This window comes from Mesitornis unicolor, unplaced genomic scaffold, assembly GCF_000695765.1.
Source record: "Mesitornis unicolor isolate BGI_N332 unplaced genomic scaffold, ASM69576v1 scaffold4738, whole genome shotgun sequence".
In the NCBI taxonomy this organism is placed as follows: Eukaryota; Metazoa; Chordata; class Aves; order Mesitornithiformes; family Mesitornithidae; genus Mesitornis; species Mesitornis unicolor.
In genome coordinates this window covers 49300-76834 of record NW_010202393.1, presented here as the reverse complement: position 1 = coordinate 76834, position 27535 = coordinate 49300, and the positions used below count along the sequence as shown (strand labels likewise).

Below are 27535 nucleotides of genomic sequence, written 5' to 3'. Positions count from 1 at the left end.
CTAGCTTGTCCTTCTCTAGAGCCCTGTGCCTTGGGTCTGTCAGCTTAGATTTGCACTGTTCTGCAGATGGTCCCAAGAGTGTAGTGCCCACGGGCTGCTCTGCAGCCACCAGCCTGTCCTGACCAGCTCCTGGCTCGTAAAACAGAAGTCACGGGAGCTGGAGGTACCAAGGAGAATGGCAGAGGAAAATCTAAGAGGTCCACATTAGATTGCAAGCTGCCAGGACTCTGCTCTCCAAGAGGCACAGTCGAAAGCTATAATTTTTTTTCTTTCTACTACTTTTTTCTTAAATGGTAATTTGACTATATTGAAAAACTGAGTTCCTGTCAATCACAGTTTATCAGCCTCTCTCTTTCCTGGCCTTTTCCTGTGTATCTGGCTTCAGATACAATAAGGAGTTTATTGAACATGTCACTCACACACAATGAAATGTCATTTTGTTGCAAAATAAAATAAAAAGTAATAAAACCCCTGCACCTAACACATTGTAAGTGGGTGAAGTTTTTGGAATTTAGGTCCTGTGAATTAATAGACAAGTATATGTATATCTATCTGAGAAAAGAATTTGCAGCACAAAATGTTTCCCAGTTCATATATTGGAAATTATCTTAAATAAATTATCCTGTGAACCCACTGCAAGTAAACTTTTGATTGAAATTAGATAATTTATTTCTAACCTTTGGAAGTGAGGTTCAGAACAATCTAGAAGGTGGTCATGTAAGTTAAAAACCTGATGTGAGCTCAACACCGTTATCCATGGGAAGCTCTGCCAAAACAAGAGTGCACTACGCAGGCACAGAGCGAGAGGGTCCAAGAAGTCCCTACCAAGTCTCTGTCCCTGATGCTGGGAAGTTCAGCAGTCTTAACCCCAGAATTACTAAAGCTCATCTATGAAATTGCTCTTTTATATGTTCCAAAGACATTCTTGCTGCTGATCTGTGGGAAAAGATACAGAATTATGAGGTTGGTTAGACTAAAAATCTTTCTGAGTTTCCAAGCATCCCTCTCTCCCTGATGACTTCTTGTATTTTGGAATGGGATTTCCAGCCCCAGTTTGGCAGCTCTTATATAAATAAGTGCAAGGTTTCTTTGTTTGCCTGCACTGGGCATCTTCATTTCCGGGCCTTTTCTGATATATTGCTCATCTGCACAGCAGTTAAGGAGTATAATTGCAGTGTATATCATACTGTAGTAAATAGCGGTGATAATAATCAAATGATTGTTCATCACATTTAATCAACGTATTCAAAGGCTGTTTGCTATCCCAGCTGCATTGTTTGCATATCCAGCTGTTGTAGGCAGCCTGCTGTGTGAAGACTGCAGATACATTTTTAACGCTCTCCTTTCTGTTTCTTTAAATTCCCATTTCAGTGAACAACGTTGAATTTGAAAGTAAAACAGAGGAGAAGAAAGACGTCGATGACTTGGCAAAAAGTGGGCCTAAACCAATCTTGCCTTACAGTTCCATGTTTATCCTGAGTCCTACAAATCCGTAAGTCCTCTGCCTCTATAACACCCCTTATGGGTTACAGGTACTTCAAGCATGGGTATTCAGTGCAATAACATTAACTTGATCTTCATCTCTGCCAGTCAAACACATTGGGAAATTAAATAAAAATCTTATGTAGGCTGCAGTCCAGATGCTGCCTTTCAGCTGGGCTTCCCTAGGGGAATAAATTGCCAGCATAGGGAAAAGATGATGCTTTACGCAGAGCCTTCCTAACAGCACTGTTGATGGTCTGGCCGCAGTTATTTTCTTGGTTGTATCTCACTGAAGGGTGGGCGTAAGGATTATTACTGGGAGAAGACATTACCAGGAAAAGCAGAGGGTTTTTTTTATGTCAGTAAATTCTTGCAGGTTCCTCAGCTGGAATTCGTGCTCTCTCCATACCCTCACATCACTGAAAACTTTGAACTTCTGAGAAAATGTGAATATTTTTCATGTGCCGAGGCTGAGAGTACAGCTTGCAGGATCTGTTGGGATTACAGCATTTCTTCCGCTTCAGGCATCTCTGGCTCATGGGGAGCTTTGTACTCGGAGCCTGTAAATACTGAATGTGTCGCTCTGAAGGGCTGCAGGACTAGACAAGAGCAGCAGGGTTTGTAATAATTGTAGCATGAAGGCCTGTGAGTCATTTTAAGCAGCACCTTGGGGCAACAGAGGGCGTTTGAAACTTCTGCCAACCCAGAGATCTGCCAGGAGCAGATGTGATAGTTTCTCTCTGGGTCAGGTGGACTTGTTGCTGATCCTAGATGTTGCTCTCTGAGGGGCACTCTGCTTGCTCAGATACCTACGGTGGACTCAGGCCTTTCCTTTGGCAACTCGATTCAAGAGAAGAATGAGAGCTCCTGCACCACCGACTACTCAGGACTGAGACATCCTAGCTGTCTATGCAGTCTGTGGAACAAAACAGGCTGCTCAGTGTGCTCATCTTCAGATTTAAATTAGACATGGGGAAGAAATTCTTCACTGTAAGGGTGGTGAGGCACTGGCACAGGTTGCCTAGGGAAGTTGTGGATGTCCCCTCCCTGGAAGTGTTCAAGGCCAGGTTGGGGTGGGGCCTTGAGCAGCCTGGGCTGGTCCAGGGTTTAGTAGGTTGTTTCAGTCATCTTGCTGTTTTCTCCAGCACACACACACACCCTCCCCCAAAAACTGTACTAAAAGACCTTTAAAAAAAACAAGTTCACTGGGAGAGAGGTATTATAACACAGGGCCAAGAGGAAATAACAAGATGAAAACCAGACTCTAGGAAGGTCAGCAACATGTTTTTCTTCCTCTGGGCAAGATGCAGGCCCAGCTGGATCCCCTCAGGGGTTCCCAAAACATGGCTGGTGGTGACCTCTTCAGAGAGGTCTCTCTGTGTGCTGGGGTATGAAGGTTTTCACCACACAGGTTGCTCACTATATTCCTTCCCAGCCCCACTGGGAATGCATGATCCCAGTACTGCTCACGTGCAAAACGGTTCCGAGAAGCAGAAATTAAATCTATTACTTTCTATTACCCATCCTCTGGACACAGACCTGCATTTAAAATTATTTCTCAAATACCACTGGTTGTTTACAAATGCCACTGCATCTCACTGCTGGTTATGGATGATGAAGATCTAAAAAAAGGATTTAATATTTCTTTGATGAATTGAGCTTGATGCATGAATTACAGTTACAACTGTTATTTAAAATGCTGCCTTTCACTTCTATGGATTTGTAGAGCACAAAAAGGATAATCCTCTTCTGTCAGATCGATAACCAGAGTTACGGGATCCATGAAAGAACTTTTCTTCATGTTATTTCATATCAAATCTCTTTCTTCAGTGTTTGTAATTATTTTTCATTCTGATTCCACTACCAATCCTGAGAATAGAAATACAAAAGTAGATGTGAAAAATAAATTTTAATTCTAACTGTTCAGATACTTACTTAGAGAAAACTGGTATAGAAACTAAATTACATTCTTAGATAACAAGGTTCTTGGCAAGTTACGTGCATAGTTTGATTCTCGAGCAGAGCCTAAGTCCTTTTTTCAGCTGACAAATATGGTGCAAATGTAGACTTCTTTGTGCAGTTAATTGTTTGAGAATTGTGGTCAGATGGAGTTAATAACTCAAATTGAGTTATTAGCTGAAACTTGTGAACAGTTTTGCATTGCTTAGAAATTGAAGAATTTGTCTCTTTTCTTGGGCACAATTTGTGAAGAAAAAGATTAGGTTAAAGTCATCAAATATGTTACTGTAAAGTATTTGTGCAGCTTATAAAGCATATCTTAGAATAAAGTACAGGCAGAGGTACTTGGCAAGAGAGAGATTGCTAGAAGTAATACGCAGTTATGAAGCCTGTTTCAGCTAAGACTCTCAAAGTGCAGAGCATATATCTCAATTTTAAAGGGATTAGTTGATATTAAAAGGATTTCAGAACTAGTTTTGAACTCACAGGGCCTTAGCCTGTGAGTTCAAAATGAAAAGGAGAGGGGGGTATATAAACATAATTTGCAGAATTGAGTCTGAATGCTTGAAAGCTCTCAGTGCCCTTTTGAAGGATCGATATTATGGCTTTGCAGAGCAGGTAGTGAGCAGTGCAGAGATGCTCAATGTCTTACTTAAAATCTCATCACAGGTCTGTTGCAAACTGGAGTTTAAAGCCATTGATTCTGGATTTTATTTTCTTAGCATAATCGTAATAGGGATCATGGAGACGATGTTCCTGATGAACGTTGTCCTTCTGCCAGTCGTTCATACCACCGGCAGTAGCCCTCTTGTGTGCTTCTCTTTGCAGGATTCGGCGTCTGTTCCACTACATCGTCAACCTGCGCTATTTCGAGATGGTCATCCTCATCGTTATCGCCCTCAGCAGCATTGCCCTGGCTGCAGAAGATCCTGTCCAAGCCGAGTCACCGAGAAACGATGTGAGTACAACAAACCTGAACAGAATGAAGTTGTTCTGCTTCTGCAGCAGTTATGTGCATGGCACGTCTGTAACACAGTGCACTGGCAAGTGCAAAATGGGAGCTTTCTTTAATAACATGTGCTAACTAGCTTGTTCCACTATCAAAATGTTCACAATTCCTCTCTCTTTCTTCTGCTTCAACCACACCTGAGTCTGAGAACCTGGAAGTCACTGGTGGCTTGGCTGGTGTGACTGATGTGGAAGAAGCCCACAAAGCTTTTGCACCATTCAGCAATGGGAAAGGCTTCCCCAGTCACAACCCAGGGCTTACGACGTCCCAAAATCCTCCTCTCCTGCTAAAGCAGAGCCTGAGGAAATAAAACCAGTTATGGCTTGTCTTGGTGGGGCATGGTAGCAGTCTTCTAGAATTAGTAGCAAATCTACTTATCCATGGGTGTCAAACCAAACTCAGAGACTTTGGGTGTTGTTACAAGCAGAAGTAGGGATGTGTCAGCTTTTACCTGAGAGCGTGCAGCTTCCAGCAGTGAGTTGCCTAATTTTGGGCTCTTCAGTGTAGATGGTTGCAGCGTGGGGATATCATGTTGTCTATGCTGACTTAATATCCATTCATTGTGTGTAAGCATAGGAATCTGACTGTGAATAGGTGCTTCCCACCCACAGAATTATGTTAAAATTTAGGAGATTTATAGATATTTGAAGGGACTGGTATTGCATTTACCAGGACGTGTGCAGAGGAGTCTGTGTTCATCCACCCCTTAAACAGATCAAGGAATTGAATTGCTTCAGAGCACAAGTTGGCAAACCAGGCAGAGCAGGAATTGCCCGACCTGACCTCCTACTTCCCAATCTGCTCAGTATTAGCTTTTTCCAGAGGAGGATCCGTGAATCCTTATATCAGTAATGAGCTGAAGTAGCTACAAGCAACCTCTCTTCCTCATCCTTAATAACTGTGCAATCAGTTTTACCAAAAGGATTTTATCACTCTTACTCTCCCGAGGTCTTTAATAACACTATCATCAGCGACAGCAGAATAGAAACCCACGCTGCTACACAGATGCTGGCAAATAAGCTCTTTAGGAAAGAATATTCAAATATCTTGATTTGCAATATCCATTTTGCCTTTTTAAACCTGACATATATGTAGGGGCACTGCAGCAACCCAGGGGCATGCATCCTGCAGTCTGCAAGGACTGGAAAAAATGTTGCTGTTTAAATCAGATGATTCAGGTTTGTGCCTAAATTATTTGAAAGCATCCCACGAGATGATATTTACGCACCGTAGCAAATAGACCATTGCTAGAATAGACTGCTCATGTGCAGCTTATTTCAGTCTGTAGCCTCCCCTAATACACGCTTCTCTGTCCCGTTCAGGCTCTGAAATACTTGGATTACATATTTACTGGCGTCTTTACCTTTGAGATGGTGATCAAGGTAAGAATTTTTCCAAGCAGAAAGAGTCACTTCCCCTTTCACATTTACACTTGGCTACTTCTGGGAAGCTGGAGGAAGAGGTTGAAGCAGGACAGAGCTTCCTGGGCACCTGGAGTGGTGGCAATGATGGAAAGCTTCAGCTCAGGAACAGCACCCAGAAGCAGCCAGTGCACATCGGATGCCTTTCTATACCAGCTCTCCTCGTTTCTTTAATCTCACATTTTATAGAAGAAAATAAGGCTATCTTTAGTAGCTGTAAAGGGATAAGAAATATGGGTTCCCAATGCAGGAATGTCTGCGTGGCTGAGGACACAGGAGCTGATAGACCTCACTGAGACACGTCTGAGTCTTCCCTTTTCCTTTGATGTTAATCAGGCATATTAATAGTAATATTAATTTGTCATGTTTTAAAAAAATGAGGATTTAACCTTCTACTTTCACAGCAGGGTAATGGGCTTTGCTAAAACTGTGGGGCAGAAAGCACAATTGTAATAAAGTCAGGATTTATTCTTGGGGTAATGATGGAGCTAGTTTTTACTGTTAGAGCAAGATGCTACATTCCTCTGTACCTCAGCAGTGTTGATTTTGTACTTGCTTTATTAAAACTCTTTCTTTTCATGTGTTTCCTCTGCAGATGATTGACCTGGGGCTGTTACTCCACCCTGGCTCCTACTTCCGTGATCTGTGGAACATCCTGGACTTCATTGTGGTCAGTGGGGCCTTGGTCGCGTTTGCCTTTTCGTAAGTACATTTTCTGTAACATCCCACTTTCTAAGAAATAAATTGCAGAGGAGGAGGCAGGGCCCTGGCACAGGGCAAATTGAGGCACAGTGTCTGTGGCTCCATTTCTCAGCGAAATGTTCAGTTTCTGCCCTTTATCGTCTCGTAGCTGGGGGATAAGAAAAAAACAAATCCTTATGTTTGTGTTGTAAAATTTCAAGAGATTCTCTCAGCTTTATGGTGAGTCCATTCACTGCTCATGTAAACACTGAACCAAGATTTTTGTGACCCTCTGACCAACTCCTTTTCAAGGACATTTTATAAAAGTTTGTGGCAGTCTTCTGTCTTCAGGAAATTGTTTTAAAATTTGTTCTTACTATGAAAAAGTAGTTAATGAAGTCAGCTGGTAAGTCAGTGAACTCTTTACAGAACATTATTTCTAGAGTCGTGGGTATTTCTGGTTCACATGCCTTTGGTATTTCTTGCTCTTCTTCCTCTCTCGTTCAGCGTACTTGCATTTCCAGAGAGTTAAGGCTCATTGCTCCCTCCCTCAATCACAGCTCTCTATTTATGACATTAAATGATGCTCTGTGTGCTGCTTTAATGTCATGAATCATTTAGAGCAACAGATACAAAGGAACTGCTTTTAAAAAATGAAGATTAGCTTTTAGTTCAAGCGTTTTTCTTGGAGGAGACCAGAGGAAGAGCAATGCAAGTTCTTCAGACCTTGGGGACCTCAGAGCTGGATGATGGAAAGAAATTTTCCACGTGCAGTTCTGGGCCACAGAATAATTGTATTGCAAATGTTTTCCTGAGAAATTCTAGGAGATGACCTAGAAACAAGCTACAAGACTTGGCCAGTTTAATCTTCTGCTAAATTAGCCTTGAGTAATTACAGTGAACATTTAGCAGCCTAGACCCAAACTCAGCTCACCTCTTTGTTGACACGATGATCAGAGAAGGTGAAGAAATTAGCAGTGTTTCACTTGCTGATGAGAAAAAGCATTCACCTTTGTCAAGGAACTGCGGAAGTGTGTCTTGTATATTTTAGACTGACAGTAATTTTTAGGCAGATGGCCATAGCCACTGCTCCTCTGACGTGCTCTGCTGATGACAAATACTGGAATGGCCCTCACGGGACAAAAAGTTACTGAGACCTTTCTGGTAAGGTTGGCCGGGAATACTAATCAGGGGTTGGTCATTTTCTGAGGTATCAAAATTCCTTTCACATCAAGGCTGAGACTTTTGTATTTTAGATCTTCTATTCTTCATAGCAAATGCTGGATAAAAGAAGTCCAAGCTAATTTGATGAAGGAGTGGATGGACAGAAGGAGATGAGGTTGACATCACTGGTATGATTTTTTGAGCCAGTTGAGGAGTGACATTTGGGGATTTCGGAGTGCCCAATTCTACAACAAATAATTGTTTAGATTTGGAGCAAGTCGTGTCCAATTTAAGTTTTTCAATGGGATACTGCCCTCCCCTCTTTAAAGACTTTGTCACTATCCATTAGAAATTTGTTTTCCAGAGGAGGTGAGTGCTCCGTTTTAAGCAAGGTTGTCTTGAGATGGAATTGCTGGTCTGGTGAATGTCTTGCTTACCTAAAATTTGGCATTCAAAACCAGGCTGCTTTTTAAGCTTGACTAGGCACGTGTGTGGCTTGGTTTCCCTGCACGTGAAATATCAGCATAACGTCTTTCAGAACTGGATGTGCTCAGACTGAGTTAAACAAAAACTTACTGAAAAAAGTTTAGCAAGTTAGCAGAGCTCCTGCGAATTGAAGAGAGGTGTAAAAGTAAAATAATATTAGTCACAAGTATTATTTTGCAAAACAATATTACCAAGTTTGAAGTTCACTGAGAATTTCCCTTTTCTATTAAAAATTCAAACTTTCAAGGCAGACTAGAAGAAGGGCATTTTGTGAGCTCCTCAGAGCCACTCCATGCACTGTGAGAACAAACATCAGGGTTTGCCTTTAAAACATCTTCTCTTTGAACAAGATTTTATTTTTGACAAGCTATGGATTAAAATGAATACTTTTTAATCCTTCTGAGTCTTTTTGTGTTCAGGTTTTCTATTGCTCGCATTGGGCCATGAATATCTAAGAGCACCTCATCAGCTTCTAAATAAATGACTTGTACATCCCCTGACTGAGCTTCATAATAGTGTGCCCCAAGCTGCTTCTATTTTACATGCTCTTTGAGTAAGCATTGAGCAGGGATTTGCAGAAAGCGAATGCATAAAACCTGCCTGCCTATTTACTATCTCTGAGATTAAAGTGAGTCAAACCTATTTCCGAGTCTTGGAAAAATTTGAATTTCTTCTGAGATTTTTATTATGACTGCAACCTCAACTCCACGGCCGTGCTTGAGCAGGCAGCGAGTGCTGATGTTCAATTTGGACAACACTCGCAGTATCGCTGGTCTAATCCAGTTTTTGTTAGGAGAGGACTTGCTTTCTGTCCCCGTTAGTCCGGTCATGAATACTAACAAGTCTCAGACTGCGCAGATGGAAACTGGGCAGGCAATCACGTCCTCAGCGCAACTGGTTAAACCAGACGGACACACTGAGCCTGCTGAATTTTGATCATCCTGAAAACGAGCTTTTGGAGAATAAACCGGGTAATCTCCATTGTTTTCTTAGCGGGCTTTTTCTAGAAAACCCTGCAGTTCTGTCACTCGTCATCAGTGTCACTGTGAATAATGTATCTAATGTGGCTGTTGCCAGTTTGTCTGCAAGAATACACGGTTGCCACTCAGTGGGTGTGATTTAATTCTCATGCATGTTCCTGACCTCGATGGTGTCCAGTCAGGGTGATGTGGATCAGCTCTTGCTGAACAGAAAAGACACTGAAAAACTAAGGAAAACGAAGCTCCCTGGAATGCTTCCATCGGGAATATTGCAAGGGCCTGTGTTTGTTTAGACATACGAGATGGTATCAGTCATTGCTGCAAGGTTCATAAAATCTATATCAGCCTTTCAAACCAGCTATCACTCTACCTTCTGCCTGTAGCTCTTTAGAAGATATTTTGTGCTTGACTGTAGTTATAAAAATATATCTCTTTTTAAAGGAAGGCTCCCAGTGAGATGCTAGATACATTAACAGTACTGATGGCGATGATAATAAAATAATGTCTTCCATTTAGCAATGTATTTCAAAGGAAAATTCCTTTCTTTCTCTGGAGGTAGATGTGCCACAAACATGCAGACATATTTTAGCCTTTAGGGAAATAGAAATAGGGGAACTTAAAGCAAGCTAGCAAATTTATCATCAAAATTTACCGGCCCCAGGTGTAAAATCTCCTCCTTCACTAGAAGTAGCTGATAAAGCACAGCAAAGAGATTGTGGTTTTATATTTTCAACTACAGAAAGGTGGCTGAGATGCACAGAATTTCACACTGCCCTCTGGAAAAGCGAGCAGCATTTTGCCAAATAATTGAATTTATCACCTCCCAAAATGTCAGGGGGATGAAAGGGTATTTGCCCCGTCTGCCTGTCGGTCGAAGGGCTGATGTGCCGGGGGGAAGTGTGGGTATTCGCTGTGGAGCCAACCTTTACTTCCTTCCTGGTTTATTTCTATGAGTGTTGAGTTGGTGGGCGTGGGCCAGGGGATGGGTTTTTGGCAGCACATACCTGTATGTGCGTGGGGTGCACTGTATAGCCGTATGTTTCTGTTTGTCATTGACTCTGCTCTTTCTTTGTCTTCTCCTCGCTGGAATCTCTCTCTAGGAGTTTCATGGGGTAATGCGTTATTCCTGTCTCTCACTGCACTGTTATGCCTGTCCAACGTGTGTACACACACTTGCCACTGTGGAAACAAACCATGTTACACCCATCGCATTGACTCCTTTGTCCCTTTATTGCTCATTATTCAGTGAAATGTATTTTCCCTTAACAGTCCTCATTCATCCTATTTTTCTCTCAGCAGAGGGTAGGAGCAGACTAGAAAGCCAAGGAGACCGGAGAATCTTGACCAGGGAGACAGAAAGTATAAAAGCAGATATATTTGTATCGAAAAGATTTGAGGGGACAACTTAGTGGGTACATCAAAAATACGTTAATTGCAATTCATGAAAATCTTAATAACTAGGCTTAAAGAAGCAGGTTTACTCTTGTGCAGAGAATTGCACGTCTAAACCTTATCAGCAACACTGGAAGCTTTGGGCATGATTTTGTGCAGTTTGGACCCAGGATCCACTGGCAGAGGGTGGCTTGGTGCCCAGGCAGAGCTAAGGACCTCATTTGCTCCTCTCTTCCTGCCTTGACACCACCCTACCCCAAATGTTTAGTGACGGCTCTGAGGCCCACGTTATGTGAAATCAGAGCTGCTGGCAGCAGCTGCAGAAACAAGAAGCTTCAATTTTAAAGAACTATTAATTTTTTAAAGGATCCTTTATTTATTAAAGGAAAAAAGGGCATGCAAAGCTCTCTCAAAATATTTTTAATGTTTTAAATAAATGAGCAGCAAACTGGCCCAGAAAAAACAGAACTGACCTAATGCAACAGGAATTGACCTAATGCAATTTTTTTTTGCTGTTGTGGTCTTGTTTTTTTGTCTTTTGTTTAAGTCACTGGGTTCTGTTTGCTCTCTTTATCTGCTGCTTTTCTGCAGCTTTTTTGAATTTTGTAGCTGTTATTCTGCAGTCAACTAAGATCGTCTACTTCCATAGCAATTTCTTTTTGTTGTGAGAAGTATTCTAGTCAAATGCGTGCCTGTATATATCTTTTGATTGAATCCTAGTTCCTTCTGGACCTTTTATTTTGTGGGACATCTGGCTTTGTACTAAAGTGGTGTGAAAAACAATACTGGCAGAGGGGGCTTTTAAAACCACCGAAACCAATTCTTAAGGTTTTATTTGACAGGCTGAAATAGTTGCAGGAGACTCATTCAATTAAAATGCAATTTACAGCACTCTAGCTCAGAGCACCAGTCCATTGAGAAAGCTTTCTTCTATAGCAGGAGCCATACTGTGACAAGAAATAAGTATGATTTTTCAGGATTCTCTTATATGACTTAGATCATAAATCCTATTAACATTTAATAGGCTCACGTTCTTTATTTGCTGATGTGCCTGAAAGGGGAAAAAAAAATAAATAAAAAATCAAGCTTTCTTAGTGTTCTTCATTCACGCAGAAGGAATTTCACAGGACTGGAGCACTGTCCTTCACCTCTGAGCTCTCAGTGCAGTCATCCAAATACTTGCCCGTGCAAGGAGAACACAGCTTTTTCTCTGCACACCGAGGAGGAAAGGTTTGGTTACCCCCACCTATTCCCTGGTCCTCCCTAGATCTATCTGACCTTCATAGGAGTATTAAGTCCCCAGAGGAGCCCTGTGAGACCTGAGCTAGACCCTTCAGAGCTGAGAGTGGTCTCTGTTCTTATCTTGAACCTCCCTTACTGCAGTGGTTACTTAGCACAGTAACTGGGGTTTAGCTCTGGCATTGGGAGCATGGGCACGCCCCATGTAGAAATATTCTGGGTCTGCCCAAGCCCAGGTGAGGACTGTGGAGGCTTCAGTTGCTATCAGCCAGAAGCTGGGCTGTGTCTGTGTTAATCTGCAAACCAGAAACATGGGCACAAATGACTGAGAATTGAACATACGCCTGTGCCAAAGAGTCTATGCCTCCTGTGTCCCACCTTTCTTTTTCTCCTACCTGCCCCATTCACATGTCCCTTAACCCTATCCCCTTCTCTCTCCTCTCGCCTTTCACCCTGACCTTCCTCAGCTCCTACCTCTTCATCCACTCCTACCCTGCCTTCCTCCCCCAGTTAAACCCCAAATGGCTGGGCAACATGGAGAAACTGGACCAATTTGCTTGAACTTTCTAAGGGGAGAGGGAGCAACAGGGGCAGACAAGGTGATGGGTGTGTGCTGGGGATCAGCCATGGGGATGAGCTGGCTGGCCAGGACAGGTGGCATCTCCTTCCCAGTAACCTATTTTCCCTTCTACTTCCCTCCTGCCATGGACTGTCCTCCTCAAGAGGCTGAACAAATGGTTTCGCAGCCAAGGCAGGAGGCAGCGGCCGTGACAGGGATGGATGCTTGGTAGGAGTTGGTGGTTTGAAAGCAAACATGCAAAGCCAAGCAGGGGCTAGATCTTCAGTTATGCTAAAACCCAAAGAGAAAGCCAGTAAAAGCTATGTTGGCAGTGTCTGCCTCATCTGAACCTGATTAAAGGGTCTCTAATGCAAACCAAAAATTATTTAAGTATGTAATAGTTATTCTGTGGCGTTAAATCAGCCCTATAACTCCATGAGTGTTAGCTCAGCCACCTGGATTTACGGCCACACCAGCAGCCAGGTTCCATCTGTGACTAAAATCAGCTAAAGCAGCCCTGAAAGATGAGATAAGTTAGGCAAATCTCCATCCTGTTCCCTATCTTCTCAATTTCTGTTAAATCATGTGCAAAGGCTGCTTGTGTTCAATGGATAGCTCACTGGGATACAACCTATGGCCCTCCAAAAATTCCTTCTGTTTCACTGCTTATTGCATTGCAGGACCACTGCAGTGAGTGATAATTGGAGAAAGAGACCAGAGGTGAGGCAGATATGTGTTTTTCTAGGTTGCAGATTCCAGTCCAGTGTTAGTGTTGAGTAGCACAGTCTTAATATTGAGTTATTAGTCTCTTAGAAGTGGGTAATTTGAAAAAGACACCTTCCAGGTCAGTCAGCCACCAATCCAGGTGATTTCCTCCCATCTTGGTGCTTCTCCTTTAGCACAGGGCTGGGTGCAGGCTGTGGGGCAGCTTTGCAGTCCACTACCCACACATACTTCTTCGGTCTCTTGAGTTCTTTGTGTTTCTGTTGCTTTCCTGTTGGAGAAGAGAAACGTTTAGCAAACTGGAAGAGCATAGTGTAGGTCTACCAGCATCTGCTCAACATGTTCATTCACACTCGTGTTACTTCAGCACAGTTTCAGAACCAAACATATAGTCATGAGTAAAGCTCTGTTAAAGATTTTCATCCCATTTTTCACTTCATACAAAATGAAGGGGAATGTCACTGTTTTGCTGTTGGGTTGGAATAAGATCTAACTGTGTCTTGGAGGTGGGGGTGAATCATTTTTTATTTATTTTGGGAGTGCACGAGGAAAGAAACTCTATCCTTCCCCTTAAAAACCCTCTTAATGGTAACAGGAGGAACGGTCTCAGGTTTTGCACACAGTTATAACAAAAACTAAGCCGAAGATGTGACTTACAGCACCTGCATGCGTAAGTGGAAGTTGTTTGAGCACCGTTCCAGACATGTAATATGCTGTCATATTACATGTTCCCGCATGGGTTTGGTAGCATGTTTTCCAAGAGAAAAACCCAAGAATGAGGGTACGGGCATGGAGAGCAGGAGAGCGGCTCTGATCCCCAGGAGATCTCTGTCCCTCACCGTGAAGGCTCTGGTTCCCTTTGGTCACTGCCTGCTTGTCTTGACACAAGGTCCCTGCCAGAGAAGTGGAGGAAGCACACAGAGAAATGTCCTCCTGTCTCACCCAGGTGCCTGGGAGGAAGGAGAGCCAAGTGTGACTTTCTCACTTCTCCTGCCTGGGGCTGGGATGAAGGTACTGAGCCTCCTCTCCTGGTGGCTGCTGCCCCAGCTTTGACCATTGCCTGGTTGGGGAGCTAGGGCAGGAAGGTCACCAGGTCCTGGGTGATGCTCAGTGAGTAGCGGGGAAGCGAGCGAAGGCTGGAGAGCACGAGCGACTGAACGCTGCAAGGACTGTGTCTTGTCCAAGCCTTCTTCTTGGGCAGTGGTTAAGACATCGCAAGTGGGCGTTCATCTGCAGCCCTCGCGGCTACTGTCTGCAACCATGGCACCCAAAACCTGTAAAAAAGCCCCCAAACCACCAAAGCTCCCCCCACAACCAAAAACCCACAGGGTATCTCTGTGTCTTTTAGTCAGTGACCTGAGGGCCAATCTGTTCTCTCTGTTGTTCTTGTGCCTTTTATCCCTTGCAGAGGAACCAAAGGCAAGGATATCAACACCATCAAGTCACTGCGCGTTCTGCGAGTCCTGAGGCCACTGAAGACCATTAAACGGCTGCCAAAACTAAAGGTTAGAGAATAACCACGAATCTTTCCTGCTCTGGGGTCTTGTCATAATTCCAAGTGGAAGCTGGTGGAGTAAACTTAATCCAAGTTATTTCTATTCCTTTTGTTTTGTTGCAGTTAAACTCTTTGCCAGGTTTATAAATAGCTGTGCAGATGTTTAGTAAATGTCAAGCACTTGTTTCTTTTGCAAACATTTTGTGCAATATTATGAATTATTGTGAATCCACATTAAAATCCAACTTCTAAAAAAAGAGAAGAAAAAATACAAATAAATTAAATTACAGTTCATAAGTGTGATACTCTTAGAAACAGCATAAGAGAAAATAGGTTTTGGAGTGTTTGACTTTCCCTAGAGTACTTAATATGAATATTGCAAGATTTTCCACAGTCTGTCTAAAGAGAAATGTCATTGCTGTATGAGGACTTTTAATCTGTTCATCTTTTCTATTAAATAATATATAATGCAGGGTTTTATAGCAGCACCCTTTCATCTCTAGAATACTAAGTTACAAAGTGAAATAAATGTGATGGTCTGTGGTTACTTATTCAACACCATTTCAAGAATGCTTTGAGATATAGCCAGTCCCTGTAATTTAGTAATTTCAGAGTTTTGGGAACTCTTGAATCCCTATTGTAGAATATCCTCATGTGGCATCGCTGCTTGCAGACTCTTTAATGTGAGAGATGGGGAAAAAGCGACAGGTACCTTTTCAGTGGTTAAACTGTGTCTGACGATTCCTATTTACACATTGACATGTGAAAATCAGGGTTAGCTGTTATATAGATTTGCTTTTCTCCTTACCCACAATTCATGTTTAAATAATTTTGATTTTATGCCTTTTTATGCATATAATATTTACCTCCAAAGATAAGGAAGAGTAATGTTGAACAGCATTAGAAAATAGGTTTTATTTGTTTAGAAATTTGAAATTCACAGCTCTTGGGTCATAAGCCAGACAACAGTGGCTCGGTCCTACAGCGGGATGCCAAACACTTGCTTTTTATTGAATGTCTTCCTTATTTTCAAGTCATTTTAGAGTAATTTTACCACCTCTAAAGAAGTATTCAGAAATCTTTATGTGAAGCCGAAGTCATATTCACATGGTTTATCTTCAGAATTATTTCCTCTTTTTTTTTCCTGGAATTTCCTGTAGGCTTGTATGCAACAATCAGCAAGATTAATGGGGTGATTAGAGATATTTCCAGTGTTTTAATTCAGAATTTCTGGGTTGCATCAGGAGTGTAATTTTGTGAGTTATTCACTTCCATTCAGAGAGAGATGGGAACGGTATTGTACAAACCCTGAGCCTGGGCAGTAAGACTGCTCGATTTCTATTATTATGGCAAACTTCTCAGGCTAAAATTAAACTGCAAATTGCTTGTAACAATGAATCAGTGACTAATAACCAAATACTAAATGTATTCGAGAAGTTCTTTTTAGGGAGTTCAGAAGTGACATATGCTGACAAGATTTGTCACAATTCCGATTTTAGTTTTTTAGTTTTTAGAGAAATGTTATTCGAAGCATTTGGCATCTGGTATAATTTCTTTATTATTCAAACAGTTCAAATAACGGTCAATGGGTAACATATTTGATGATTTTTTTCCCTATCCACTAGGAATAAATTAAACACAGGTAGGTTTTCTTTGTTTCATAATAGGCCATGGAAATATTTGCTTAGGACTAATGTTCTTCTGAACGAGCGGTGATTGTCTTTATAAATTTTACAGACAGCAGCAGAAAATCCAGTGGCACAGCCAAACCTGCCGAGAAAGCAGGAGACGGAGGATGCCAGCGTCATTTCTCACAGCTGGAGTGTAACTTTTGGTCAGACACTGGCTGCACAGGTCCATGAAACCATGCATGGGTTGTAGGTTGGGTAATTATCCCAAGTGTAGTTATATGTTAGACTCATAGAATGGTTTTGATTGGAAAAGACCTTTAAGATCATCGAGTCCAACCATCGAACCAGCCCTAAGGCTGCCACTAGACCATGTCCTCAAGCACAACGAATGCACTTTTCCTTTCCTTCAACCCCTTAATGTTGTTCTTCTCCATCCCCAGGCTGTCTTTGACTGCGTGGTGAATTCCCTGAAGAACGTCCTCAACATCCTCATCGTTTACATGCTCTTCATGTTCATTTTTGCCGTCATTGCTGTGCAGCTTTTCAAAGGCAGGTTCTTCTACTGCACCGATGAGTCAAAGGAGCTGGAGAAAGACTGCAGGTATGGCCTGGGGCAGGAGCTGTTGGGGGGATCCTAAGTTTCCTCCAGCAGCAGCTCCCTGGATGGTCCCAAAGCTGCACTGGGTGGGTATCTACTGAGCTTGATGAGTCTCCTGTAAGAGCTATGCTTCAACACAACTACCTTAAAGGTGAATTTTTCCCTTTTGTTGATTTAATAACTGCATCATTTCTTGCTCTGATCTAGCAAATGCTTACCTAAATGCTTAATGATGCAGGGGAGCAGGCTTTTTTTCCCAGGGAGGGCTCAGTGAGATTTTAAGTTAAAAAGTTTTTGAAGGGATGGCGTGACTCCTTTTTCTACCTGCTGCCTTGATTCTTGGGGCTCATATGAATTAGAAAAACACACTTGAATAAATCATAAGAAGCAAATCGGTAGGACATTAAAGAGCTCCTAATTAGCTGGAAAGGGGGTCAGTATTTGAACATCTTAAAAGCCCTGTCACGCTTTCTCTTTGTAGCAGGCTCTCAAGGTGTTTTACCCACCACAATGTGTGTCTTTCTCACTTTTGGTTTTTGGCACCCAAAGCACATCCTCAGCAACATCCCTGTCTGCCCACATTTCCCTCTCCTGACCCCCTGCAAGTGCAGGCCATGGTCCTGGTGGGACACAGCAGCTGTCAAGGCTGTCACTGTGGTTCTTCCTTGAAGTAAAGTAGATGAATACAGAAAGAAATGTGAAATTATTGAAAAATGTTGATTGAAGGGGAGCTTTCCAGATGCTGGGTCCCTCAGCCCCTCAAAGTAGGCCCCAGTTAGAAGCTAGATCCAACTCTGAAGTAGGAGCCAGAGACTTCCCCATCAAGCAGTGTGGTTTTCTGTGGGGTCAAACAGTTTGGGGGCCAGCATGCTGTTAATTGCCAGCTTTTCCTCATGCAGGAATGTCCTGATTACAATTTCTTGAATTTCTAGACCTCAGGTCCAGTTCCTGTGGCTTGAAATGGCTTGAGAAATGGCCTTTACTTCTGTTACAAACCGAGGGATTGTCTCTTTATTTGTCTTTAATTCCTAGCACAGTTGGACTCTGCTTTGAGGCTCTTTGGTGCTCCTTAGTGAGTCACACAAAGTGGCTGATTTGGTTTAATTCTCTCATTTGGTCCAAATTTCTGTTTTTCCTAGGGGTCAGTACCTCGATTATGAAAAAAATGAGGTGGAGGCGCAGCCCAGAGAGTGGAAAAAATATGAGTTTCACTACGACAATGTGCTCTGGGCTCTGCTCACGCTCTTCACTGTCTCCACAGGCGAAGGGTGGCCCACGTGAGTACACGGGACTGGCAGGGTCAGTCATCGCGGGGGTAATGGCAGCTTTCCACAGCTCTGAGGGAGGCAGATGGCAGGTGACCTGTGAAATAAGAACAGGCTTTTATCAGCTAAGCTTTTACTTTCCCTTGTGTGATTATCGGGTGAATCAGCAGGCAGGGCTCTGCCTTTCTCTTGATGTTCCTCTGAGCTGGCACAGGGATGTTTAGGAAGTTTTCAGTACTTAATAGCTTGCTTACTTCAGTCTTTTGGACTTGCATGTCCTTCTCAGGTGTAAAATTGATAATGGGAATGTAAGAAAATGAGGGGGAAAAGTATTGTGACCTATGCTGAAAGTATGCTGGGAAAGACAGTCCTAAATTAGATTTACTGTTCAGCATATGACTTTATTTTGGCACACTTTTTACTGCTGGGACACGTGGAATACAACTCACAGGCAGGGTTTCTCCATGGCAGACCTTCCCTGTCCTCCACGTTCAGCTATTTCATAAAATAAAAAATAAAACATACTGCATCAGTCTCCCTTCTCCAGTCCCTCACTGTGTTCCCCTACTTGGAGTTCATCAATCCCACCCTTACTTCATCCCTGTTGACCAGAGAAGAGAAGCCAGATCTGACTATATCCTCTCCCCTTGGCCAGGGGGATAAGTGGATCTGTACCTAGCAATCTCCTTCATTCCGCAGAATGGTGAAAACACCAAGGGTTTCCCTCAAACTACCCTCAAGGAAAACTTCTTCCCAGCCATGGAGATGGGATTGAGTTTGACTTGAGCATATGTAGGAAACCCTCCATGCGAGTGAAGGCCAGTGAGTGACTATCGGGGCGTCATTGGTGCTTCACACCAATTTCATTGACTTTTCTTCTCTCTTTGCGCTTGATTGCAGTGTGCTGAAGCACTCGGTGGATGCTACCTACGAGGAACAGGGTCCCAGCCCTGGCTACCGAATGGAAATGTCTATCTTTTACGTGGTGTATTTTGTTGTCTTCCCTTTTTTCTTTGTGAACATCTTTGTGGCGTTAATCATCATCACCTTCCAAGAGCAAGGAGATAAAGTGATGTCAGAGTGCAGCCTAGAGAAAAACGAGGTATCCGCGTCTTCTGAATCCGGAGTTAGCACCTGGGTGCTCGAAGCACCTTGGTACCAGTGGAAGCCCCCTCCTCACCTTTCCTGTGCCGTGGGGGGGGCTTTAGAGCAGTCGTTACCTGAGGATGTGTGGTGTAGACACCAAACACATTACTGAATGTTTCAACTTCTGCATAAAAATGAAACCAGGGAGAGCCCTCAAATACTGGGTGTTTGTAAGCTCTGTCGCACATCCCCACGAAGCACACCTCTGCTTCAGAGTGAAGACAGACTTGCATGTTAGCTCGAGTGTGTAGGTGTGAAAGGAGACAAATCTTTGGCTTTTTAGAGTCCAGTCATCAGAAATTAAACTGAGCTACAGCTGCGATGGCTCCCCAGAGGGATTCTCCTTTCACCAGGCTGGTCTTGTGCCTGGCTGAGCTGGTGTCCGCCTGGCTCAGATAGTGTCCTCCTGACAGCAGCCGAAGCATGTAAGACCAGGGCAAGCCCCTATGAGACTTTTCTTTCACGGCCTAGTAAACACTGTGGACTCCTGAGCTGGATGTGGTTTTTCTTTAGTTAGTGGCATCTCTGTATCTTTCTTCCATGGATGGACCCAGTTTCCTCCTGAACCCATGCGGGTTTTTAGCACCCACAACATCCTTCATCTGGGGTCCCACAACCTTGATGACCTGTTGTGCAAAGAGTCATCTCTTTTCATTTATCTTGAAACTGGAACCTGATTTTTGATGAAAAGAGATGACTTTTAAATCAGTTCCAAATTGGTGCATTGTTTGTCTATATGAACAAAAAGTCCAAAATAAAGCAGAATATTTAGAGATTTGTGTAGATACACATTACTTTTCAAATTAGCAGGAAGTATTTTTGCAGTAACGTAAGACTTTGACTTCTTCTCTGAATCCAAAAGGAGAAAATGCTCCAGAATCAAAATTTTTTGTGGGCAAACCCCAATTTTAATGCAGTTTTATACTCCTAATAATGTGACTAGAAATAGCCGACTAAAGGGGTCTCTGAGAGTTCACCCAGTAATATTTGTTGGATAATTTATGAGTTGAGTTCAGTTCACCTTCTATGAAACGTTATTAGATGGACAGGTTTTGTTGTGTGTGAGAACATACCAGAGTTTCACAATACTTTTTTTTTAAAAAACACAGATAACATCTTTACCAATCCTCCAGTTTCTACAGTTACATTTCAGGAGGAATTGGCAGGCTTTCTGAAGCGAGCCTGTGGGTTTAAAACTCCCTTCCCTCAGTGGGAAAGGATGGGGACCTACAGAGGGCTGGGCTGGGTGGAAGGCTGTCTGCTAGGATTGCAGGGGGCCATAGCAGTGTTGGGGGATTTAATATTTCAGTGGGTGTCCAAAAATGATGGCAACCTGGGGATCCTGTGCTGCTATTTACAGGAGTACTCAGTACTCGTATCATATGTGAGAAACACTTAGAAATACTATCTTTCTCTAAACTTTCTGCTCACTCTCTCTGACTGATCGAGACTGCCAGCCTTCTGGGGTTTTTTTTGTATTCTTTTCATCCCATTTGTGTTTTGTAGAGGGCCTGCATAGACTTCGCCATAAGTGCCAAGCCACTGACCCGCTACATGCCTCAGAACAAGCAATCTTTTCAGTACAAGATGTGGAAATTTGTGGTGTCCCCTCCCTTTGAGTATTTTATCATGGTTATGATTGCGCTCAATACCATTGTCCTCATGATGAAGGTTAGTGGGCTGTTACCGAACCTTGGTGATTTCTGGCTAGAAATGTGTTTGCTCGAGAGCTTTCGTGCTCTCAACTCAAGAGCTAGGAGGAAATCAGCAGGAGCAATTGCCACTTCTCATCTGCCCGATGTTGTTTTTGGAGGCCTTGTGGGATTCCTTCGGTTCCCAAAGGAAGGGGGTTTAGTTGTGATGAGGTACTGTGAATGGGATGCTCATGCATGGCACTGATTTGGCTTGTAGCCACTTCTGCAGATGGCCAGTGAGATGTGAACTGGGCTCTGCAGGTCTGGAGCTCCCAGCTCAAACTGGGCTTCTTGCTGCAGAGCAGGGCCTCTTCTTGGGGATGCTCAAAATCTCACCATCCTAGGGAAATTACTCAAATTTGCAGCAGTGTCAACCTTCTGGGACGTGATCCAGGGTGCCTGGGAGGAAGAGATGCAGGTGGCTGGGTATTGAGAGTGATCTCCCCTCTTAAACCTTGCCTAGCCTAGAGTATCTTCTCCGTCAAGGGGGTCACCATGATCTTAGGGTCTGCTGGAATGAAAGACAGTGCTGCAATCATCCTCAGGTTTTGAAAATGCCCTTCCTCCCACCCTGGGCTGGATTGTGCTTACAGGGAGATGTACACCAGCAACAGCCTCCCAGTCCTGGGGTTACTCCCAGCTGCTCCATTATAATAGCATGCAGACACTGGTGTGCTTCTGGAGTGAGATAAATAACCATGTTGTGACTCCAAGTCTTAGAGAGCACAAAATGTAGCACTAAAATGGGCAGGAGTCTTGCAGGCAGGCCAGTCAGTTGGGAAGGTTTTATTCTGTAAGTGCTCTTCCAGTAACAGCTTTTCTTCCATCCTGGTTTAGTTCTATGATGCTCCAGAAGCATATGAAGAAATGTTGAAATGCCTGAATATTGTGTTTACATCCATGTTTTCGATGGAATGTGTGCTGAAGATCATTGCCTTTGGTGTGCTGGTATGTGCCTTCCTCCATTACTTTCAACTGCTTCCTCTCTACATGAAATGCTTGTATTTCATGATGTGCATATAAAAACAAACAAACAAACAAACCCAACTGTGTTGCAAACAGAAAATAACCCCTGGACCCCTCTATCCCCTTGTGTTTTCATTTGGCAGAATTATTTCCGAGATGCCTGGAATGTCTTTGATTTTGTCACAGTGTTGGGAAGTATTACTGATATTTTAGTAACCGAGATTGCGGTAAGTACAGTTTGCTCAATTTGCTTCATTTTACCACCAAAGCTGTCCCCTGTCAAGACATTGCACCTTCTCCCTACCAGCCGCGTTCCCTCGAGCTGCCGCCGGGACTCATCGGGTGATGATGTCCTTGGGTGAGCTGGCAGCCCGTGCCTATGAGCCCTGCCCAGTCCCCGGAGCCAAGCACAGCTTGGTCCCTAAGGCTCTTGTGCAAAAAGCTGTGACAAGACCAATGGTGCTAGTGACTCTGCCAGGAAACTGTCTCCCTTTCTTGTTCAGCAAAAGATTCTGACCCTGAGTTGGTTTTGCCTATTAATGGAAAAATCCTGTTGAATTTAATGGAGGGGAAGATCAAAAGGGTTCTGTTGAAGGCTTTTATAGTGTGAGGTGCTTTGCAGGGCACATGCACACACGTCTGTCCCTCAGGGCTCCAACCTAATCTTGGTCATGGAGCAGAATGAAGGCAATGAGAAGAGATAGGTGATTGGAACATAGAAACAGCCAGAAACTCATCCGTCTGCATGGTCTGGATGGGAGAACACAGTGAGTTTGTTATGTGCACAAAAGCTTTGCAGGGCAATTATTAAAACAAACAAACAAGCAACTGTACAATGTCTGCTCTCTCCCTGCTGATGAGTCCTGTAGATTACATGTACAAACTTGCCATTAAATTCTGGAGGATTTTTCCATAATGGCAGCAAATGTTTGACCAAACCTTGACAGCCCGATATTATCCAATTTATAAACTGCTCCTTTCCTCTCTTAATGCATGTTTTAGCTGATGATGTTGTATCTGTATGTGATGAATTTGAACTTTACCATAATTTTTTTTTCCTCAGTCTCTGGGATTTGTTTATAGATCTGTTTTGCGTGTGTTAAAGGAACTCTGCTCCCCAGATTTCTTTACAGGACATCCAGCTGGTGGTGAAGACCATATTACAATTTCTAACAAAATACATTATTAACTAATGTCCTTGGTCCAAGAAAGCCCACAAAACTCCAAGGTTTTACTCTCTGCACAAATGGTGTTCATTTAACAGTTGGTGAATCCTATCTCGTAGACTTCGGGTTACCTTTTGTGTTCAATGTGTGGCTTGCAGCCAGGGTAACGTTACTCAGAGCAAACGCAGGGTCTGAGCATTCAGGAGATTAATTGCACTGTGTTCAGGCACTGGATCCTCACTTCTGTCGCGGGATGCACTTTCTTGCCCAACTCAGGCACTCCAACTTTTGCCTTAGTTTGAAAATTAGTGAAAGCATTTGCAAGTCAGCCACAAATAGAGACTGATGCTTCTTTTCTACCCTCCTTCAGCCACTTTTGCAGGGAGGAAGCAGCACAGCCAACACACACATGGTAAGGGAACCTGTGGTCTCCCCAGGATTGGTGTCTTCTCCTTCCGGAAGGTGTCTTCTTCACAACACAAAGCCTACACGCTGCTTATTAAAATCCTCCTTTGTACAGGCATTTCACAGGCAGTGAGCAGCCATCATAGAATCACAGAATCATCAAGGTTGGAAAAGACCTCTAAAATAATCAAGTCCAACCGTTAACCCAACACCACCATGTCCTGAAGTGCCACATCCACACATTTTTTTGAACACTCCAGGGATGGTGACTCCACCACTTCCCTGGGCAGCCTGTTCCAATGCTTGACCACTCTTTCAGTTAATAAATTTTTCTTCATATCAAATCTAACCCTCCCCTGGCACAACTTGAGGCCATTTCCTCTCATCTTATCACTTGTGACGTGGGAGAAGAGATCAACCCCCTCTTGCTACCCCCTCCTTTTGGGTTCTTGTAGAGGGTGAGAATGTCTCCCCTTAGCCTCCTCTTCTCCAGGCTGAACTACCCCAGTTCCCTTAGCAGCTCCCCATAATTCTTGTGCTCCAGACCTCTCCCCAGCTTCATTGACCTTCTCTGGCCATGCTCCAGTCCCTCAGTGACCTTCTTGTAGTGAGGGCCCCAACACTGAACACAGGATTCAAGGTGTGGCCACACCAGTGCTGAGTACATGGGGATGGTCACATCCCTCATCTTGCTGGTCACAGGATGCTCTTGGCCTCCTTAGCCATTGCTCCAAGTCTTCAAGCTGTGACAGGCTGTCTTTCACATCTCATAGGAAAATGGATGTGCTCCTTCAGGCCCCTTCAGAAATCCACATCCACAGTTCTTTAGAAGCAGCCCCTTGGCATTGCTGTATAGGCATGGGTTCCCCATCCCTCTCTTGGTCTTTGGGCCAGAGAGTAAATGTGGTCCCAAATACACTCATGCAAGCTGGGAGTCACTGGTGCAGTAACCCTGAGGGTGCTGGGAGTGACAGCATCACCCCTCCTCTCTGCAGTAATTTCTCCGGTTTCTATCATCAAATATAGCAGCAGTTTGGGGATGCCTTTGAAGTATAAATTACTTCTAAAAGCAGTTAGTAAGCTCCAATAGGGTTAAGCTCCTTGGCACCTGTATGTCTTTCCCTTCTCCCAGGTGGTCACTGACAGGCTTTTGCTTTATAAGTGACTAGGTTCCTCAAGTCAAGTCACAGAGAGAACTTTCTCATGTAGTTCAACAGTTTCCCCTGGTTGTGTGGCCAACACAAACATATCTTTAATATAAAAGTCATGTGTTCCCCAGTACCACCTCAGCCCTGATCTCTTGGTCCTCTGTCTCAGTGTTCAGACCCATCTGAGCTCTGCTTTCTCGAAACCCCATCCCCTTCTGCAGCATTTCTGTAGAGTCACCATGTCTCCTTTCTGCATCCTTTCCTCTGCAGACAGAGAGTGCCCAGAGGTCCCTACCTTCTTGCTAGACTTGTTTTTCAAAACATCTTTCATCTAGCTCCTCTCTGGTCCCTCTCCAGCCCACACTCATCCTCACTGATCGGCTCTTGTACCCGTCCTTAAGCTGCACTCGTCCGTCCCTCAGCCATGGACAGGGATGATGGGCTCAAAGTTCAAAGGCATCATGATGAAGAGCCATTAGGAGCTTGGCTTGCCTCAAGGTGATGGCGATGCCTAGGTCTCAGAATCACCACTTAATGACACAAGTGGGCGTTTGCAGTAGTGCCCCAAAGATTACATTTATAATGGAATTGTTAATGGCAGCTTTCAGGATGTCTTTCATGGAGCAGTTCATTTTGCTTCATCCAGAGGCACATAGTGGAGGTGGTCTTGGACCAGGGTTGCCACTGCGAGATGACTTCTGCTTCCATCCTGAGGACAGACTGTAGGGTGGACAATGAGCAGAAGGGTCCAGAGCTCTGCTCAAGTCCCATTTTGGGGGCTCCATGATAGGCTGCAGCACATTATCAGGGGAACCCAAGGGGTCCCAAAGCTGCCTGGGAAACACCAGAGCTGTTTTGCTGCCTGGAAAAGGCCATGATGCATGTATGACCTGGAAGAGTTACACTTTAAACCATATTTGTGAAATACAGCCTGGTATTTTGTTAAACTGGAGTTGCACCTAAGTAACTTAAATACTTCTGGTACATAGATCTAATTTTTAAAAATGTAGAAAAGGGCTGAAAAACCTGATGCAGTGATAGCGAGTGTGCTGTTTGCACAGAGCAGGTACCAAGGCAGGAGTGATGGGTGCCTCGTTGGCAAAGGCATGGTCTCAAGCTTCTGGTCCCACTATTTCCAGGTAGAGTAGAGCGGTGACTAGGGCTCAGGATGAACATCCATTGCACAAAACACTGTAGCTAATGCATGTAGGTGCTCTTTGCACCATGTTATGGAGCTGAGGATACCCAAAGAGATCAGGTCTTTATTCGTCATGACTCAGAGCTGTGTCCCCAACGGAGGACACCCTCTTCTCCACTTGCCTTCCTCAGCTCCAGGATCTCCTTGGTGGGTGGACAGCTGTGGGGACAGTTGGGTGGCAGCCCTCTTCCCACCGCATTCAGCCCCGTTATTTCCCATTCCCACCAGTTCTCAGTCTGAGAAGCCCAAGTGATGGCCACAACGTAACCTCCACTGTCACTCTGCACCTTGTCCCCATGACAGCCACCTATGGAGCCCTCCAGCTCCTTGAGGGGATGCTTTCTGGGTAGGATTTTGAGATCAGGCTTACAAATAGTTGCAGAAGCACTGTTTTTCTCCATGGCTCTGCTTTCCAGCTGTAAGTGTTCTCCAGGGAAATAAACCTGCTCACCTGGGCGGACTCGGCTTCCACCAGCCTTGCTGCATCGGTACTTTTAACCCACTGAAAAGTAAAGATAAAAGGAAAAGAAATGTGTTGATTAAGTGCTTTATTTTAATTTTCTAGTCATGTCATATGTAATTTCCTTTGTGAATGCAGTGGAATATATACATTTTTTTATTTCCTTAGGCAAAAACACGTATGTCAGTTTTTTACCCTCTCAGTAATTGAAGTAAAACAGGTGGCATTATGGAGAAGGTGTCCTTGCGGGCACGGTTGGCCACAGGAGGCCGAATGGGTGTATGGCAAACTGACATCTATTTCTATGCCTGGAAATACAAAAAACATACTGAGAAGTGTTTGTGAATTGTCTCCTAATTTGCATTACAAAATGAAATGCAAATAACTATTGCACTGTCTGTGTTACCTTTAGGATCTCGGAATCTGTTTTGGTTTGGAGCATTTTTTATTTATATAATTACCATAAAATAACACCCCCAAAAGCCCAACAGTTTTTTTCCAGTGAAATTTTCAGAGTTTCCTTTTTTGCTTGTCCTGATTACTCATTTTCTCTTTTGTTTCCTGTTTTGTTCTTTATTTTCCTTATCTACCTGCTGAATCACGCCATCCAATCAACATACAATGCGAAAACCATGTCTCCGTCTGTATGTTGTGCACCTGCTGCTCAAAAAAATAAATTTGTAAATAATCTTGCAAATATCCATCCATGAAAACATCACATATAGGACACGGTTGGTTTCATTGAATTTAAACAATTATTTAAATTCTCTGCTTTTATTTTCTCTCGTTTGTCTTTGATTTAATTCGTTTTGATGAGATTTCCGATTGCACTGGTGAAAAAGCCTCACTGCAGCGTGCCTCAAAACTGGCTTCTGTCCTGCATCTTCTTCCCCGTGGCTAATTGGTGACGTGAGGCAAATGCAGTTACCAATAGCCCGTTCTCTGCTGTGTGTTACACAACGATAAAGGGGAGACTGACACTTGCTTTATTTCGGTGGAAAATTGGCTGACGATAGGAGGAAAGGATGAAAAGATTGGCTGGCTGGGAAACCCTTCCCTTTGCAAGCGGTGGTACCAAATTCATGTCTCTGAAACCCCGTTGGTTTTCAATTATGATAGGATGTGCTAAGCTTTCGGCAAAGGCAAGCAAGGCATTTAAGTGGAACGCCTTACAGGTATTTTAAACCTATGATTTACACTGTGCTGTAAGGTAAAAAGAAAATATTGAAGCAATTACAGACTTGCTTCCCTCAAATCAAAAGAGAAGT

The 27535-nt window shown here is 43.5% G+C and overlaps 1 protein-coding gene across 1 annotated transcript in view; it reads left to right on the top strand.

Moving 5' to 3' along the window:
* The window catches only part of LOC104545275 (voltage-dependent N-type calcium channel subunit alpha-1B-like), a gene marked incomplete at both ends in the record, with an annotated part of 87672 nt that overhangs the window by 19463 nt on the left and 40674 nt on the right, over positions 1 to 27535 (top strand). The window contains 12 exons of the mRNA XM_010190371.1: positions 1372 to 1492; positions 4270 to 4399; positions 5773 to 5832; positions 6467 to 6573; positions 14504 to 14600; positions 16662 to 16822; positions 17959 to 18096; positions 18985 to 19186; positions 20737 to 20901; positions 21762 to 21872; positions 22034 to 22117; positions 26993 to 26998. Coding sequence (XP_010188673.1) covers positions 1372 to 1492; positions 4270 to 4399; positions 5773 to 5832; positions 6467 to 6573; positions 14504 to 14600; positions 16662 to 16822; positions 17959 to 18096; positions 18985 to 19186; positions 20737 to 20901; positions 21762 to 21872; positions 22034 to 22117; positions 26993 to 26998 — 1382 coding nt within the window. The remainder of the gene's footprint in view (positions 1 to 1371; positions 1493 to 4269; positions 4400 to 5772; positions 5833 to 6466; positions 6574 to 14503; positions 14601 to 16661; positions 16823 to 17958; positions 18097 to 18984; positions 19187 to 20736; positions 20902 to 21761; positions 21873 to 22033; positions 22118 to 26992; positions 26999 to 27535) is intronic.